At 33.5% G+C, this 20,101-nt stretch overlaps 3 protein-coding genes and 1 long non-coding RNA gene across 12 annotated transcripts in view; 3 read left to right on the forward strand and 1 right to left on the reverse strand.

Annotated features, from left to right (window-relative positions):
• LOC126891982 (zinc finger protein 235-like) overlaps nt 1–12,783 on the forward strand; it is a 34,638-nt gene extending 21,855 nt beyond the window's left edge. The window contains exon 2 of the mRNA XM_050661360.1: nt 788–12,783. Within this exon, the coding sequence (XP_050517317.1) occupies nt 788–1,944 (1,157 nt within the window). The 3' untranslated portion in view covers nt 1,945–12,783. The remainder of the gene's footprint in view (nt 1–787) is intronic.
• The window catches only part of LOC126891977 (serine/threonine-protein phosphatase 4 regulatory subunit 4-like), a 206,098-nt gene that overhangs the window by 170,598 nt on the left and 15,399 nt on the right, over nt 1–20,101 (forward strand). The window lies entirely within an intron of this gene.
• The window catches only part of LOC126891985 (uncharacterized), a 167,250-nt gene continuing 148,116 nt past the window's right edge, over nt 968–20,101 (reverse strand). For 4 of the 7 annotated variants that reach the window (XR_007700639.1, XR_007700634.1, XR_007700635.1 and 1 more), the window contains exon 5: nt 968–1,093. This is a non-coding gene — a long non-coding RNA (uncharacterized LOC126891985). Of the gene's footprint in view, nt 1,178–20,101 lie in introns of all 7 variants that reach the window. The other 3 variants (XR_007700640.1, XR_007700636.1, XR_007700637.1) reach the window with 1 other exon arrangement.
• The window catches only part of LOC126891978 (zinc finger protein 845-like), a 151,081-nt gene continuing 149,284 nt past the window's right edge, over nt 18,305–20,101 (forward strand). For 2 of the 3 annotated variants that reach the window (XM_050661346.1, XM_050661351.1), the window contains exon 1: nt 18,680–18,827. Coding sequence is in view for 1 of the 3 variants with exons in the window: in XM_050661340.1 (XP_050517297.1) it covers nt 18,602–18,827 (226 nt within the window). In the remaining 2 variants the exon portion in view is untranslated. Of the gene's footprint in view, nt 18,828–20,101 lie in introns of all 3 variants that reach the window. The other variant, XM_050661340.1, reaches the window with a different exon arrangement.

Raw genomic sequence — 20,101 nt, forward strand, 5'->3', positions numbered from 1 at the left:
TGGATTATAGTGTAGGCTAGGCCGTACTAGGCGAAGGATTTCCTGGCTGAAAAATCTACGTACGTGGTTCAACACAACCACTACAAATCTTTTCAGAGCAGCAGTGTGAAAAGTAGAGATTGCCATGATGGCCGCCAACATCCGAAACGGATAGGCACTACAAGAAGAAGAAGGCCGTACTAGTTTATCCTGAAGTGTGAATCTTTATTATATCAGGATAAACTAGTTTGACCTAGGCCAAACTATGTGACAAAAATGTGATAATTCTTTTTAAAATATTATCTACGATAAAATCAATCTAAAAAGGTATTCCCGACAAAACTAATTTGAACGGAGAATACATTTTGTTGTCATTAAAATACTTGTCCTCCGGCGCCACTGAGTAAAGATCGAATTGTCGGTCGCACTCCCTACTTCAAATCAATTTCAAGTAGGGAGTCACGTGTGTCTGACGTAAGCAGTCTACGAAAGTAAGTGATACGCCCACTTAACATTGCAATGTGCTTCAACTGATAAAACAGCCTTAATTAATATATTTCGGCATGTAATGAATACCAATTGACATCATTAATTAGAATAAATAATTATTATAAATAATATTTTTAAAGTAAACAAAAACAAAGGAAAATAATCTGACAAGTAATGACATAAACGTGGCCATGATGAAAAGTCACATTCTAATGTTTTGTCAGTGCTCTTACGTCAGAAATTTTAACCTACGTAATCTTGCTTTTGCAGTAAAAATACTATACTCAAATAATTACATTATAGTTGGTTTGGATTTTAGGATATCTTCAAAATGAAAATAAAATGGAGATTACGGAGAAACTCATTGAAGATTCGTCTTACCAAGGAAATGATGTGACTCGACATACTCAAGGGAAAACATTAAATAAAAATGTAACAGTTGTAACTGGCGATAGGTTTTATAAATGTGAAATTTGTTTTAAGCAATTTAGTAAAGCAGGTAATTTGAAACAGCATTTGAGAGTGCACACTGGGGAAAAACCTTACAAGTGTGAAATTTGTTTTAAGCAATTTAGTGTAGCATGTACTTTAAAACAGCATTTAAGAGTACACACAGGAGAAAAACCTCACAAGTGTAAAATTTGTTTTAAGCAATTTAGTCAAGCAGGTAATTTGAAAGAGCATTTGAGAGCGCACACTGGGGAAAAACCTCACAAGTGTGAAATTTGTTTTAAGCAGTTTAGTCAAGCAGGTTCTTTGAAACCACATTTGAGAGTGCACACTGGAGAAAAACCTCACAAGTGTGAAATTTGTTTTAAGCAGTTTAGTCAAGCAGGTTCTTTGAAAACACATTTGAGAGTGCACACTGGGGAAACTTCTCAGAAGTGCGAGATTTGTTTTAAGCAGTTTGCTCATACATATCAATTAACTGTTCACATGACAGTTCATACAGGAGAAAAACTTCACAAGTGTGAAATTTGTTTTAAGCAATTTCCTAGAGCATGTACTTTAAAAGATCATTCAAGAATACACACTGGAGAAAAACCTCACAAGTGTGAAATTTGTCTTAAACAATTTAGCGAAGCAGGTACTTTGAAAAAACATTTGAGGGTGCATACTGGGGAAAAACCTTACAAGTGTGAAATTTGTTTTAAGCAATTTAGTCAAGCAGGTGCTTTGAAAGGACATTTGAGAGTGCACTCTGGAGAAAAACATCACAAATGTGAAATTTGTTTTAAGCAATTTCGTACTGCAAGTGATTTGAAAATACATTTAAGAGTGCATACTGGAGAAAAACCTCACAAGTGTGAAATTTGTTGTAAGCAATTTAGTCAAGCAGGTCATTTGAAAGAGCATTCAAGAATACACACTGGAGAAAAACCTTACAAGTGTGAAATTTGTTTTAAGCAGTTTAGTGTAGCAGTTCATTTAAAAAGACATTTAAAAGTGCACACTGGAGAAACACCTTACAAGTGAATCGCTTATTTGAGAAACCCCACATGTCCATAAATATGACAGTTTGACTTTTTTAGCTTAACAATATATTTTCATATAGACGCATAATTTAAAGAGAAATCACACATGTCCGACCCATATAATAGTTTCAGCACTAGTTTAACCCTGCTGTCCTGTTCGGGTCTATTTGACCCAAAAAATAATTTATTTCTTATTTTACAAATTATTACGCAGAGTAACGATTTGGTGTTTCGTGACCTTATTCACTAATATGAGGTCTTTCTATTGCATATGAGATAAACAATTTACTTCCTGATTTTTTTGATAAAAATGAAATTGTTACCTAGGGTACGTTCGGGTCAATATGATCCGCATATTTAAACCGTTAAAAATTTCCTGTGTATGTGTGTTTAGTTGGCAGTATTCTATATTGGCAGTACCTGTGTGTCTGTCAGCCGGATACGTCTCTAAATAAAAACAGGTTTCTGCAACCTAGAACTTGTAAAATAAACTGTAGTATAGCTGGACGATGTTGCAAACCAAATTATAAATATGACCAATATGGACTGACAGCATGGCTTTGGAACCAACTGGAAAGACATGAATAAAGTTGGTTTCCAAGAATACCTTGGTCTTTTAGTTTTAGCTCGAGTTTATAAGTCCCATGGTGAATCCACTAAAAGTTTGTGGAATGAAGAAACGGGTCGTAGTATATTTCAATCAACAATGTCGCTTGATATGTTTACAAAAAGTTTGCAAGTAATACGTTTTGATAACAAAACTACTAGACAGGATAGGAGACGTTTTGATAAACTTGCTGCAATACGTGAAATTTAGGAAACATAGGTTGAAAATGTTACCGTCGATAAGCAACTAGTTGCCTTTAGAGGCCGCTCTCCCTTCAAATGGTACATTCCAAGCAAACCAGCGAAATATGGCACACAAGTTTTGGTTTTATGTAATTATGAACAGTAAAACTTCTTATGCTCTAAAATTGCAGATCTATACAGTAATGCGTGTGATGTGTGACTTGAGTAGTGACTTGGAAGGCCACAATATTACGTGTAATAACTTTTTTACATCGTAAAATTTAGGACAATTTATTCTAAAACAAAGTAGATACAATTCCGGGGACTATCAGTAAAATAAACCGGAGCTTTCAGCAAAAATCGCGAATAAATAAGTTCATAGCTCGTCTTTTTTGTTTCACGCAAGATACCACTGTTGTTGACAATATTCCTAAGAATAATAAAAATGTTCTTATGAGTACATAATCATAAATCGATGCATCATGCATCACTTTCATCAAATGAAAAAGCCCCAAATTATTTTAGATTACAATTCCAATAAGGCAGCAGTTGATATTCTAGATTAGCTTGTTGGCACGTATACATGCGAGAAGAGATAAATCACTGGCCAATGATTGTTTTTTATAATCTTCTGTAGATTTCTGCCTACAACGCGTTCGTGTTATGGGCATCAATAAATATCCATTGGAATACCAATAAACTGACAAAACGGCGAATTTTTCTTGAGGAATTGGGAAAAAACTAATGAAACCAGTCATCATTTCCAGAAAAAATATACCAATAACTAAAGAGTCTTACGAACTGGTAAAAAGGACACGAGCAGAAACAAGTAGACAAGATGGAAATGCTAATGAACCGTCTATGGACGCTAAACTATAACTCCGCCTGCTAAACGAGCACGCTGTAAACTTGCCCTAAAAACGATAACAAGACTAATTAATGTGTTGTATATATCATAAACATATTTGTAAAATCCATTCTTTTTATTACTGTCCCAGTCGTAAACTGAATTAAATTTTTGTAGATATTTGTTACTAGGTTTTTTGGAAGAAAAAGATACCTTTTATTTTTGTTAATAAGGTTTAAATTACATTAACAACATAATTTTTGTTTAATTAACCATAATTTCCTGTTAATAAAGTTTTGTTTATTACCATTAGCTTATTTTATTTCGATTAAGGAGGGTAAAGCATAGTTGGGTCATATTGACCCGAACAGTACATTTGTGTAGTTGACTCGAACGGGACAGCAGGGTTAAAATATATATTTATTTGAGAAACCCCACAAGTCCGGGACATGTGGTATTTCTCGAATAAACGGCTTCTAACGTCCGACGAGGATCGTTATGTGGAAATTATTCCTAAAAACGTAAAAAGGGACTAAAACAAGTTATTTATAAAAATGAAGTAACTAGAAGTGCATGTTAAAGGGCAAAGACCATCTGAATAGGGAACTTGCACATTTTTTTTATTACATAATAATGTTCAGTATTGTTTAAAAATGAGATTTCCAAAATTTCACGCTTCAAAAACTTTTAATAACTTAGAAATACATATTTAAAGTCTTCTGCGGTATAAAATAATTCAAACGACCCGTGACGTCACATAGTTTTACATTAGTTATTATTATGGTTATATTTCGCTGTTTCTAGGTACACGCTAACGTGTACGCAAATAAAAAAGTTAGGTAAACGCGAATTAAACTTCATCAAGCCAGTGACGTCATTATTTCGCGTGCTCAGTGACTGTATATTTTGGTACATGCTATTTTAATATGTTTAGTGTTTGTTTGATAGAAAAATATTTGTTAAGGGAAGGGAAGCAGAACCATTCAGGTGTTTCAAACTTAATTGTAATAAATGAATGCATATATAAAAGTATATATTTAGGTTAGCAAATTAAAAATATGTATTTAGTTGACATGACACATACAAAATATTGTTAAAATAATTTTTATACGTCAGTTAATTATTATAATCAACTATTCTAAATGGGAAATAAGCCACACTTTAACTAAAAAAATGATTTTATTAACGTTTCGACGTCCAAATCGGATGTCATTGTCAAAATACAAAAATTAGTCAGATTAAATAAATTATTAGAAACATTTTTTTACTAAGCAACAACATTTTTGTTTAATTTAATAATATTTTGTATTTTGACAACGACGTCCGATTTAGACGTCGAAACGTTAATAAAATCATTTTTTTAGTTAAATTGTGGCTTAGTTCCCATTTAGAATAGTTGATTACAAAAATGCCACAAGGAAATAGCTTCAGAACAAGTTAATTATTATTGTCAACGCTTTAGGTGTTCCTTTTATTTTAATTTTGGACGGTAATACTATTTCACTTATAACTAAAAAAATATATATATATATTAATTTATAGTATCTTTAACTTTTTCATACTGTTTTAAAATGTTGTTAAACTCATTAAAACAACTAAATAATTGTCCACACTGCATAGTTAATTTAAAAACAAACACTAAACAAATAAAAAATAAGAAATCTACTAATCAATATTAAAATTAAAGTGTACACACAACGCGATTAAACAAATTCCAGCACTCTGACATTCTAACTTTTTTATTTGCGTACACGTTAGCGTGTACCTAGACACAGCCTTATATTTAGGCATATTCTTCTTCTCCTTCTTTGGTTTATTGGCCTCCACCTACTTGGGTATTTGGCCAGCTCGTCGTCGGGAATAAAGGAAAAATATTTATATTCTAATGACATTTCTCGTATGTCGTAATTATATATACCAGTTTGTTGAGATTGGAGTTTGATACAGTTTTTGAAGGAAAGGAAAGAAGGTTTACTATTGAGAATAAAACCATTTTGTAAAAGTACAAATTTTCTATGAATAGTTCAAACGATCAAAAACACTTTTAACGTCACATAACTGTATTTTTACTGACGTTTATAATGTCTAATTTAAAATTGTATATACAACGTAGAATGTAAACATACAACGGCGTGACGTCACGACGCGTTTTGGGGTGGCTGGTATAAGTTGAATTTGTAGTCGTCTTTAGGGGCCAAACGAAAGACAAACAAAACTTTTTTATCTTTGATACAGGTTCTAAATTATGTTCTGTTGTGATTTATACCATTTTTTTCGAATTTAAAATTTTATGCAAGTTCCCTATTACAGAGGCACCAAAGTATAGTATGTGTCAAAGATGTACAGTTGTTAATATCCACGACCTAAAAACTGGGAAATCTATGTTTTAAGTATATCTGGGAAATCTATGTTAATAGGGCAGTCAATGAGAGCAAGAACAGGTTATTACCTCCGAATTCTATCCTACTGCATGGATTTTAATGAAATTTTAGGAATAGCCCGAAAATATCTCCTTATTTAAAGTCTACCCTATGCCGATGTGTGCTTTTGTCTTGGGGGCGGTCCCCACCCCTTCTCGGGGTTGGAAAATTTTTTGGTTAAACAACTACGGAAGTTGCTAGAGAACAAGCAAAAAGCTAATTCTAAGCAAAAACTGTTCTATAATTTTTTTTCGAAAACTCAATACTTTTTGAGTTATTGGTGGTTGAAAATTGGCCATTTTCATTGAAATATAACACCTATTCAAACGGTTTTTTGCGAATATCTTAAAAACAATGCATCTAACTAAAAAATTATATAAAACATTTTTGTAGCTCATAAAAAAACAAAGAGATTCGTTCCTTCTTCAATCTTCTAGTTATAACACAAAAAGAGATATGGTAGGTAAAAAGAGTTTGTTTTTTTGGTACATGCTCAAAGCAGTGTATTCAACTTGAAATACAGTATTTCTCATGATCATTTTTCAGTGCGTCACAGTTTTTCGATTTCTTTCTAACGCATTAAATTGTATGTGACAGAAAAAAAGGCACGTCCGTGATTACATTTCGTCGGTGACATTTTTATAACATTTATTCTAGTTGTCGATAGATGGCGCCATAATAAAAAAATAATTTTTTTTTAATTAGATAATAATATTACAAATATAATCTGTATAATTTATAAGACTATACAAATCAAAGAAAATACCATTTTATAAATGCAAGAAACATATTTGATTTGTTTTTATTGCAAATTGAAAATAAAATGTGACAACTGTTAGATTTAACTAAAATGTCATGTTAGAATAAATGTCATAAATGTGTATTATCACGGACTTACCCTTTTTCCTATCATTTGTTACGCACTGAAAAATGATCATGAAAAGGACAATAACACATTTTATGTATATAATGCTACCAATACCTTTTATTGTACTTGAAAAGTCCTTTCAAATAAACAATATTAAATGTCGATTACATTCAAACTAAGCGAGATATGCTGCAAAAAATTGATGACTTAACTAATTTTAAGAAAAAAATTGAGAAGTATATTTAACCCCTCACCCACAAAAATTTAAATGCATCGTTTTCCTTTTACAGTACATTTTACTACAGTGTCATTTTTATGTTCAAAAAGTTGAGCGGGTTTAAAATGAATGGTTTTTGAAAAAAACTAAGATTAAATTATAGAGCGCATATTTAAATTTTCTTAAAAATCTTCTTTTTCTCCATGTAACTTGAAAATGATAAGAGATACTGTTATAAAAAGTCAAATCAAAATGTTTATCTAGAATAAATCTTCATTTTTGTATGGCATCTTTTTTTGGCATCTCTTATCATTTTCGAGTTACATGGAGAAAAAGGAAGATTTTTAAGAACATTTAAAAATGCGCTCAATAATTTGATCTTATTTTTTTCAAAAACCATTCATTTTAAACCCGCCCAACTTTTTGAACATAAAAAGAACACTATAGTAAAATGTATTGTAGAAGGAAAACAATGCATTTAAATTCTTGTGGATGAGGGGTTAAATATACTTCTCATTTTTTCTTAAAATACGTTAGTCATCAAATTTTTTACAGTTTATCTCGCATAGTTTCAATGTAATCGACATTTAATATTGCTTATTTTAAAGGTCGTTTCAAGCACAACAAAAGTTATTGGTAGCATTATACACCTAAAATCGACCGTTTCTCTGTTATTTCAAGTTAAATACACTGATTTGAGCATGCACCAAGAAAACAGGTTTTTTTCACTTACTCTTTTTGTGTTATGACTAGAAGATTCATAAAGTAAAAAATCTCTGTTATTTTATAAGCTACAAAAATGTTTTATATAATTTTTTTTAGTTTGATGCATAGTTTTTAAGGTATTCGTAAAAAAACCGTTTGAAAAGGTGTTATGTTTCAATGAAAATGGCCAATTTTCAACCAGGAATAACTCAAAAAGTATTGAGTTTTCGAAAAAAAAAATTATAGAGCAGTTTTTGCTTAGTATTAGGTTCTCTAGCCACTTCCGTAGTTATTTAAGCAAAAAATTTTCCACCCCCGAGAAGGGGTGGGAACCGCCCCCAAGACAAAAGCACACATCGGCATAGGGTAGACTTTGTTTCTTGGGCTATTCCCTACTTACTGTGAAAATATCACGTAAATCGATATAGTAGGATAGAATTCGGAGCCACATACCCTCATTGACTGCCCTATAACTCCATCAAGGATTACTATTTCCATATTTTTTTTTGATATATGTGGTGGTCAGAATAAGAACTATACAGTTTAGCACTTACAGACCTCCGACGATTTCAAAGTGTGAACCAGTAGAAATTTCCCCATAAAGGGACATTTCTACATGCCATGTGACAGGGATTTTGCTATGGCGAAGAAAAAACTTAATAAAAAGAATCACTTTTTTAGTAAAACATTATGTTTCGTTGTTTGTCAGTTTAAACACAAAAAAAATTTCCATATTAAAAAAGAAGCCGCATCTCGATAAAAACTGGCTTATCGAAAAAATATTAGAAGGCAAAAAAGTTTTAGAAACGTTGTGTTTAACTAATGGTACCACAATAATTAATTAATTGGAACGTACACAAAAGTGGGGTTTAAGGGAACAAAATCCCCATAAATTTTTTATGGGGTGGACAAATTTGACTATAATTTTGTTTTAAGTTGTTCCTGCCATAAGAATGATACATGTCCATTTTCAATAAAAAATCTCTAATAGTTTTCGATATATTGAAAAAAATCGATTTTCATTTTGTAACTTCAAAGGGCTGTAACTTTTTTTATGAGCACATTTGTACTAAGGTAAGTTAGGTTCAATCGAAGTATTTTTGACCCCAGAGCGTGTGGTATAATTTATAACCAATCTTTTCGGGACACCCTGTATAATATAATATTATGTACGAATATAATCTGTACAATTTATAAGACTATACAAATCAAAGAAAATACCGTTTTATAAATGCAATAAACACAATTGATTTGTTTTTATGCCAAACTACATATAAAATGTGACAACTGTCAGATTTAACTAAAATGTCATGTTAGAATAAATGTTATAAATGTGTATTATCACGGACTTAACTTTTTTTCTATCATTTGTGACGCATTGAAAAATGCTCATGAAAAGGACCATAGGCATTTTGTATAGTTATTCCGATATAAAAATAACCTTTACCTACTTTATTAAATCTATCATTATAAAGTTACAACCGTTACTACAAGCTATAGTTATTCCTACATCTGACATTAATCAAGTCTCTGTCAAGGTCCAGTGGCTAACGGCATCCTGGTGACAGCCATGCTGACTTGTCACTGTCATGGCTATCACTATTCAGCACTCCAGCTACCTTAATAGTACGCACTTAAGCGTAACATATTACATCTCCCCCTTTTTACAAATTTAGTTTTAAAGGAGGTTTAACAACTCTACCTGACTTAGTTCTGCAAATATCAGATTGCTCAGTTACATTATTTTGTATGTCAAGAGAGGTAGGTGATTCAGCCCTTGTCAGCTGTGTTGAGGTTGAAGGTGCTTGATCTAAACCTGCATCCTCAGTATCTGTAAGTGTTACAGGTGGTTGTGACTCAAATTTATTCAGAGATTCTCTTATATCTACTCTATTGCGACGGACAATATTATCATGCTCATCTCTCAAGATATAAGATCTTGGGACTTCATGCTGTGACAATATTTGTGCTGATTCCCACCTCTTTTGACATCGATTCTATATCACCACATCTGTGTCAGGTTCCAAACACTTTAAATCCTTAACACCCTGGTTATAGTCCTTCACATATATATTTCTCCTTTTACTCAATTTTTCGTTTACATCTAGACAAACTGATGGTTTTAGCATCTCTTACAACCGGCAACTTAGTTCTACAGTGTCTACTCATTAAAAGCTGTGAAGGAGTATAACCAATATGCTTAAGGGGTGCATTTCCTTACTGTAAGAGTGCTGATTCAATGTCAGAACTGTCATCAACGGACTTCTTAACAATACTCTTGGCAATGGCTACACCTTTCTCAGCCAGTCCATTTGATCGTGGATAATTGGGGCTTCTAAACTTAATTTGAAAATTCCATTCTCTGGCAAATTGAAAGCTATTAAACGGAACATTATCACAACATACATAGACTGGTGAGCCATGTGTAGCAAACATTGACCTTAAAACTTGAATGACAGAACTGACAGATTTGTCTCTTATTGGGTGAAGCTCTATCCAGTTTGAAAAAGAATCATAAGCTACTAGATAACTTGTACCATAACATGTAAAAATGTCAATGCCAATTCTTTCCCATGGATTTTCTGGTAAAGGGTATGGACATAACGTTTCCCTTTGCTGCGTTGGTCTAAATTTTTCACAAGCTCATTCCTGGCCAGTAAAAAATTTGCCTGGCTCTAGATTTTGACTTCTCAATGCCAATATGACCTTCATGCACCAGCCCTAACATTTCAGATCTCAAGCTTTTGGGAGTAACAATCTTGTTGCCATAAAATAACAAGTCGTCACAGACACATAAGTTGTCTCGGAGTTTAAAAAACTTACTAACTGTCTGTGGAACATCACGCTGGTGTTCTGGCTAGTGATGTAAATTTTCCGGGAAGATTCGAACGCCGGAAAGTTTCCGGAAACTTTCCGGGAATATTGGAAACTTACGGAAATATTGCATTTTTATTAAAATTATTATTAATGTAGTTTAACTTCCCTGCTCTATCTATAGTCAGTCTATTTCTTCTTTTATTATGAATGAAAGAGTATGTGCTATAAATACGCTCTGTTTCAGCGTAGTATCTGGTAACCCCAGTATTGTAATTGCCAAATCTTTTAAAGAAGTTTTGGTGCATATTCCTTGTCACCAGCTTATACAATATACTGATCGTGCTGTAGCCAATTAAAATCCATTGACCAAAGGTCTGCTTTTGCACAGAATTTTGTTAGTTGTGTAAAAATATTTTCTTTTTTGTCGATAAACTTGAAACGATTGGTTAATATCTTGTCTATACACTGCATAGCTAACATATGCTCTTCACCAGTGAGGCTTTGCCCTGTTAAAGACGAATCAAGTAAGTTTGCAGCATAGTGCACAGGCATCACTGCCATTTTTTTTCTTTTTTCTAATTTAGACAACCATTCCTTTTCCTTAGACTTACTGATTGGAAGTAATGGAATATTCTCGGTAAAACTATTTTCTGTATCCTTAAATGCCTCGACAACCGGGATATTTTAATCGTTAAAGCACTTTTAGACGCAATAAGGTTTTTTATACAATTGAGGATTGAACCCCATCAAGTTTTTACAGGAAGTTTTAATGTTATAACTAAAGCTCGGATTTATAGGCAACAAAAATTGAAGAAAAAGGCGCCTATATAGGCAAAGATTTTTATTAAAAAAGGCAGGAATATTAACATTTAGGCAAAATATAGGCAATAAAGGAATATAACTTATTATTTATAACCACTTAAAATTTTATCATTAATAGAAACAACTAAATGTTTTTCAATATTTTCGGTCTTAAAACTATGTCTTCGATCACTTAAAATTAATTTGTACATTGAAAACGAACGTTCGACATCGACAGATGTAATTAGAGCATATTTCAGAGCGGATAATAAATCTGGCATAATTTGTAATTCCTCGGAAAATGTCCCATTCAAAACTTTAGCAACATTAGATAAAAACGAAAAACCTTCATTCTTGTCGAAAACATATTTCATTTTTTTAAAAATTAATTGACCGTTACTTCCAGGTGCCGATTTAATTTTCGTCTTTAAATTATCTATTAATTTTACTGACTCACATAAATTTATCTCTTGTTTTTCTAATAAGGTAATTGTGGTAACTATTAATTTATAATTGTCATTGATATAAGCCAGTTCCTGTTTCAATTTGGGATTTTTTAATATTTTTTTTGCTTCTCGAATGGCTTCGGAAATATCATCATCAAATTCTGACATAACTAATTCTATTTCATTGCAGTGTTCAAAGTAAAAAAAACTGCTTCGAGCCAGGTTCCCCACCTTGTAATTACTGGTTTAGGTGGCAAAGGGACACCGGGAAGTCTTTCTTTATATATTTGCACCCTCAACGGAGCCTTACAAAAACTTTTTTCATAAAATTTATAAAATTATTTACCAACGGAAACAGATTTCTTATTTCTTCAGCAATTCTATTTACCCCGTGGGCTACACAAGTGCAATGAATTAAATTAGGATAAAAAATCTTTAAATTAACAGCAGCTTTTAACGTATATGCCGCAGCATCTGAAAGCATTAAAACTATTTTATTCACTGGTATAGGGTTGGGTAAAAAGAGGTTTGTTAAACTATCTTGTATAAATCGACTTATTGTTAAATTGTTTGTTTTTTCCAATTCTTTAACGGCAACTAAATAAGGTTTTCTCGCAAAGTTTTCGTTCAAAATTCCAATCAATAAATTAGCTATATATTCTTGTTCTCATGATCATTTTTCAGTGCGTCATTAATTATGACGTCATATACTGTATTGGGTGTGTCGAGACTTATTTCATGTAATTATTGACGAATCTGACAGATGCCACAATCGTACTTAGCCATAGGTGAAAAGCTTGTGGAATTAAACTAATTAGTAATTTAGTAGATTTGATTTTTACACAATATGTTAACATGTAGGTATTTTTTATAAAGGGGAATAAATAAGCCATGCTCTGGGATACATTCCCAAAGCTTGGAGAAGGGCAAGGGTGGCGTTTATTCCCAAACCAGGAAAAACAGATTACACCTTAGCAAAATCCTACAGGCCTATATAGGTCTGGATCCCGCGTATGAAAAAAAAGTTGATTAATAGCAAGCTGAAAATTTGTGAATAGCTTAAGGGTGTCTAGTCGGATAAACTTTGATATATGGGAATACTGGAACAGGGGCAGTTTTAATTGTGGAACAGGTTAAAAATTTGGAACGGTCAGACCACGAAAACGGCACATTTATTTTGTCCGACAGAATAGACTTAAACTCTCCGAACAGAGATTAAACTCTCATGCAAAAATCAGACTGCAATTTATCACCTGTCATAATTCCTGTCATTTGATATATTCTACATGTTCCACTCATTAAAACGCCCATTTGGTGATAAATAGCAGTCTGATTTTTGCATGAGAGTTTAATCTCTGTTCGGAGAGTTTAAGTCTGTTCTGTCGGACAAAATACATGTGCTGTTTTCGTGGTCTGACCGTTCCAAATTTTTAACCTGTTCCACAATTAAAACTTCCCCTGTTCCAGTGTTCTCATATATCAAAGTTTGTCTGACTAGACACCCTTAAGCTATTAACAAATTTTCAGCTTGCTATTAATCAACTTTTTTTTCATACGCGGGATCCAGACCTAATAAGTCTGACCTCATTCATGTTAAAAACCATGGAAAAAATCTTGAACGAAAACATCAAGAAAAACAATTTAAATGAAAATCCACTGCACCAACGGCAATGGGCGTATCAGGCAGGGAAATCAGGTGAAGCCGCCCTGCACAATCTAGTGTCGGAACTCGAAAGGAGTCTGCATCAAAAAGAAGTCGCCCTTGCGGCATTTTTAGATATAGAAGGTGCATTTGATAATACCTCAATCGAGTCTATACAAAGCGCACTGGTGAGGAAGAAAATCAACAACACAACATGCAAGTGGATTATTCAGATGCTTCAGAGCAGAATAATATCCACAGATACGCATGAAGATACCATAAATCTGAGGGCAACTAAGGGATGCCCTCAAGGCGGTGTATTGTCACCGTCATTATGGAACATAGTTGTCGATGATCTGATTCATGGGCTAAGCGCCCAAGGAATCTGGGTCCAGGGTTTCGCAGATGATATCGTGATAGTAACTAGGGGAAAATTTCCCAGCACTGTTGCGTATCAGATGCGATATGCCCTTCACTACATAGAGAACTGGTGTCTGAAAGAGAACCTCTCCGTGAACCCTTCTAAAACTAAACTGGTAGCCTTTACAAATAAGAGGAAGCTTACTGGACTGAGTGAGCTGAAATTATTTGGAGAGGTACTGGAAAGAACCAATGAGGTTAAGTATCTAGGGGTAACCCTGGATTCGAAACTCAATTGGAATACTCATATTACCAATATAACCAATAGGGCTAAGCGACTCTTCTGGAACTGCAGACGAGTTGTAGGTAAAACCTGGGGATTGAAACCAAAGGTGATATGTTGGTTGTACACATCAGTGATACGACCGACAGTTACTTATGGGTCAGTACTCTGGTGGAGAAAGACGGCTTTGCAATCTTGTGTGACCACTCTCACCACCCTACAAAGACAAGCGCTTCTAAATATAACAGGAGCCTTGAATAGTACAGGAACGGCTTCATTAGAGGCTATCACAGGTCTCCCTCCGCTGGAATTGTATATTTCGGCGGTAGCCTTTATGACCATCCTGAGGCTCAAAGCAAACAATACTTGGAGGCCAAATTATGTATTGAATAGCCACACAAACATTACTGGGACTATACTTGAGGAATACATCTTTATGATGAACTTAGATATGATGACACCAGAACTAATCTTCACTGAGAAGATTAACACAATTATACCATCTAGAGAACAAAAAGTCCCAAACATTAATGGAGACTTAATATGGTTCACTGATGGATCTAAAACTGCCCATGGTACTGGATCAGGAGTCTTTGGGCAAACATGTAACTATAATAAATCTTACAGCCTAGGTCAACATACAACGGTGTTCCAGGCTGAAGTTTTTGCTTTGGTGGCCTGCATTGATGAAATAATTGATGAGGACCCTAAAGCTAAGAGAATCAACATTTACACAGATAGCCAATCGGCTATTCTGGCTGTAAAGAACCCTCTCACCAAATCAAAACTGGTGAGAAACTGCAAAGATCTCCTCAATAACCTGGCAAAAGACAACAAAGTGTCTTTAATATGGGTGCCGGGTCATGAAGGGGTGCATGGGAACGAACGAGCAGATATGTTAGCGAAACAAGGCTCGAGAAAAACTTTTGAAGGCCCAGAACCTTTCTGTGGCATCACTAAAGATGCTATGAAAAACGAGGTTCAGAAATGGCTGATAAAGAATCATCAAAATAAATGGAGAACCACTCAAGGGCAAATCCAGACTAAAAAAATAATCAAGAATATTGATAAAAAACTCTCGAACAGTTTGATGAACCTCAATAAACGAGAGATCAAAACGGTCACTGAAATGGTGACTGGACATTGTCGTTTAAGAAATCACCTATACAAACTAGGTAAGGTGAATGAACCATGGTGCAGAAAGTGCGAAATGGAAGAAGAAACTGCCATACACATACTATGCTATTGCAGTGTGCTAGGTGATGTAAGGCAGAACTTCACTGGTCAAATGAGGTTTGAACCAGAAGAGATCTTAAAACTACCAATAAGAAAACTGTTGGCCTTCGTTGAGGCCACAGGACTTATTAAAGTTTAAGGAGAAGAACAGGGTTTGGTACAAAGGTCTTATGACCAAGTGCCAGAGACTAACGAGTCTCGCCTGAGTTAAGAAGAAGAAGAAGAAAGGGGAATAAAATTAAAAAGTAAACAATATTGTTAATTAAATTTATAAATATGGAAACATTAAAAAATGACACAAAACTGTCCATAAACTGTGTTTTTATCTTCTTCTCTAGGTGCTGTCTCCGCTTCAAAAGTTAGCAATCATCAGAGAGATCTTTATTTCTGAAACAGCGGCTCTAAATAATTCATTGTTATTACATCCAAACCAGTTCCTAAGGTTCTTCAGCCATGAGTTACGTCTCCTTACTATGGATCTTTTTCTTGCATAATGACCTGGAGTATTAGATATACATCTCTCATCACATGTCCCATATATCTCAGTTTTCTTCTTATTTGTGAGTTCTCGTTCCTTATGCGTAAGTCTCATTACCTCCACGTTAGCTATTCTATCTACTCATGAGATATTTAGCACTCTTCGGTACAAATCGAATGTCTCTAGTCTCCTCACGCCAATTACTAACTTTTAACGAACTAAATTCTAAACCAAAACACAAAATAATGCACAAAGACGTTGTGAAACACAAGTGAAGTCGAAATTTCAAAATGACAGGTACACAAAATACTGACCTGAATAATAACCGTCACTTGACTCTTTGACACTTCTAAAAAATGGCCAAAATGGACGAAGTTTTTGTCAAATGTTCGTAATACGTGTATTTGATTGGCTAGAAAAAACGCGCATTCTAAATATCAACGAATCAAAAGTAGGTTAGGAATAAACATCTTATGTATATAACCATTGTAATGCTGCATTATTTTTGTGTTTAATCACGGAGCTACCGCTTTTTCCGTCTCATCTAACTTAATGCATTAGAGAAAAATCGAAAAACTGTGACGCACTGAAAAATGATCATGAGAACAAGAATACCTGCCGCATACATCTGTCGTTTCATCCACGATAATATACAAAAAATTGCCCTCTAACTCCCGCTTAATTTTTGAAATACATTCCACATAACATTTTTCCACAGTATGTTTTCTCAATGTACTTTCGTCCGGTAAGGATTTATTAAGATATTTTTCGAAAAAGAATTTAAAACTAGGGTTATTAACTTTATATAGAGGAATGTTGGATGCAATCATCATCTGGCATAAATCAAATTTAAATGCGTCTTCTTCCTTTTTTTTGAACTGCTTAAACTATCCCGCAGAGATATTTGGGCTAACTTAGAGGAATTTAATTTTTCCAAATTACGTTTATGAAGTGGGGTTCCACAATGCTGGTCAATAAAGTACTTTTTTCTACTTGAAATCTGAGAATTAAAAAAAAAATAATTAGAATTCTAAAACCGCTTTAGAATTTAGTTATGTTGTGGGACGAGAAAAAATAAAACTTACCGATTTGCCGCATGGTTTACAAAATGCTCCATCTCCTTCTAGAGAAAGTTCCGAATAAGGTGCGATCCATAGCCTTAATTTAGATGTCATCTTTTCACACAAATGTCTAAAACGTTTTAAAACTTGTTCTTTGCTTTTCGGTATACGCAACAAAACTAAACTAGGATATAGCAATTTGTGACTAAACTCTGATACAGTAACCGACTGTACAACTGATAATAAACTAATAAAGCTTAGGGATTTCCAAATAGTTAACCCTCAAGTCTCGATCAGGTACATTTTCCTAGAAATCTGTTATATAAACAAACCATTGATATTTTATTATTGACCCAAAATTTTATTATAGAATGGTTTAGTAATAGAATAATATCATGGGTAGTACCATGAAATTTTAAAAAAGGCACAAATAGGCGGAATTAACGAAAAAAGGCAAAAAGTGCAAAAAACAATTATAATGAGCAAAATAGGCAAAAAAAGGCATTTTGCCTATAATCCGAGCTTTAGTTATAACTTTATTGTAGTTGTGATCACAAAGTGACGTCACAATTGCAGTTTTTTTGAAATTCTAAACATCTGTGCTCTCACTATCAGTCTAGTTTGATCAAATTTTTTGTATTGAGTTGTCTAACTTGTTTGTACTTTATTTAAAATTAAAATTTTTCATTATTATCCACAATGAACACTCAGGATGTGACGTCACTAACTGTCACTTTCAGTTTGCTCAAACCAGTTTGATCAAATTATTTGATGGTGGGACGCGGTCTTTAGGCAACTCAATACAAAAAATTTGATCAAACTAGACTGATAGTGAGAGCACAGATTTTTAGAATTTCAAAAAACTGCAATTGTGACGTCACTTTGACGTACTTCCTCAAGTACGTCAGGTTTGATCAAATTATTTGATGGTGAGACGCGGCCTTTATAAACGTCTAAAATACCATTACATTACATAGTTTCTCACCTTTAGACGTATCAGAGGTATGACAACTGTCACTGTGAGAGTAGAATTTTATAAAATACTCCTATCACAGACGTCTACAGGTGGAAAACTATGTAATGTTAATTAATACGTTTATAACGATAATTTCCACCTCCACTAGTTTCATCTCTTTTTGTTCCGCAATGTATTATGTTTTCCATCTTTTGAGCTTTTTTGCCGGTTATTAGCGTGTTCATCACTGTATACCAAAAACCTACTAAAAAATATTGCCTACTAGAATTTAAAAAAAATATATCAAAAATCTATCCAAAAAGTAGAAATCTGCTGAATGTGGCAACGCTGTTACAAAATAAAAACAACTGTCCACTGTCCAATTCTAGGGCCGGTCTTTTCACCTCCGAGTAACTATTTATTGGGAAGTTTATCCGGCAGATTACATGTAAATCTGTCAAATAAACCTCCATAACTTTTATTCGGAGGTGAAAAGACCGGGCCTAGGTATATTTTGAATTTCATTTACATTTATATAGATAATCTACCAAGCGAAGTGAGGTTTTTCATTGACTGTCTTAAACTCAATGATGTATAAGTTGTATAATATGATGTATAAGTAGTATAGGTACAATATATATACTTTTCAAATTGCCCGCCAAATGCAGAGAACTGTCAATTGTCTAGAAGCTCCGAAGCAAAGTATTTGGTTTTCTCTAGACGCAAGTATAAAATGGAAGTCAAACAAGGCAGTAGCGAGAAAACATGTAAAATAGAAATAGAGTATAATGATTTGGATGATGCTCCTTTGGATGGCTTTAAATGTGAAATTAAGGATGAATCTAATAGGCACGACACATATGATTCTTTGGATTTAAAGAAATGTCCCATAAATACTGAAATAGAAAAACATGGAAGTAAACTCGACCCATTTGTAGAAGAGGAAAAAACTGAAAAAGGTTAGTATAAAATATTTAGTACAGTAAAACCTCAATATAACGGACTTAGGATATCATCATCATCAATGGTGCTACAGCCCTATCGAATAGTGATGTTGATTAATGTTACTTTCAAGTATTCCTTACAAATCGTTTTTGTATAAAGTAATTATTTACAGTATTCCTTACTATGATTACTTTTGTATTTGAGTACCAGTAATCATATCGAGAATCGTATTTCTCAGCATCACACAACACTTTTTTCTAGTTTCTCAGTAGGTAGGTATTTTCATAAATGAGGGGGTGGGGGGTATTTTGTATAGGTATTCTGATATAACAAGGACCTTCACCAATCTGTTTAAGGGATAAAAATGATTTGATTACTATGATTACTTTTGTTACCTTTGTATTTGAGTACCGGTAATCATATCGAGAATCGTATTTCTTAGTAGGTGGGTATTTTGTATAGGTATTTCGATATAACAACGACCTTAACCAATCTGTTTAAGGGATAAAAATGATTTGATTACTATGATTACTTTTGTTACTTTTATATTTGCGTACTGGTAATCATATCGAGAATCGTATTTCTCAGTAGGTATGTATTTATTTTGTATATAGGTATTCCGATATAACAACGACCTGTTTAATGGAGAAAAATGATTTGATCTGTAAAATCTAAAATGCCCGGCTTTATTTTTATTTTCATTCTGTGAATTATCTACTATCTAATCTACATCAGCAAATCACGTAGATGTAGATAAAAATATAGGGTTCTCCCATTCGAACTTTGTTATTAACATACATTACATATTTTATGTATACCATTATACCTCCCTTTCATCATTATACATGTCTCATCTTTTATCTTCTCACCTCACCCTCACACCCTTAAAACGCTTCATACTGATAACGATATTCGATAACACTCATAAAATACCGGTCACATCCATTACTCACTGGGATACGATTGGTAGAAAATAATCAAGTGTACTAGTTGTAGATACAATAGTCGTTACTCGCTCTGATACAATTGGTACGAAGTAATCAGAGAAATCAAAGTATAGTATCTCTGTATAGTAATTGTTACTTTTGGTATTTGTAAGTAAAGAGTACTTTGTAACTAATAGATACTTTTTCAACATCTCTACTATCGAAGAGCCTCAACCTTCCCAAGTCTATTATGCCAGTCTGTCCTATCTATTGCCAGTTTGCTGCATCTATTTTTCTCCCATCCCCATCTACACCATCCTTCCATCTGAGTTTTGGCCTACCCCTATTTCTACTTCCCACAG

Source organism: Diabrotica virgifera, chromosome 9 (genome assembly GCF_917563875.1).
Source record: "Diabrotica virgifera virgifera chromosome 9, PGI_DIABVI_V3a".
In the NCBI taxonomy this organism is placed as follows: domain Eukaryota; kingdom Metazoa; phylum Arthropoda; class Insecta; order Coleoptera; family Chrysomelidae; genus Diabrotica; species Diabrotica virgifera.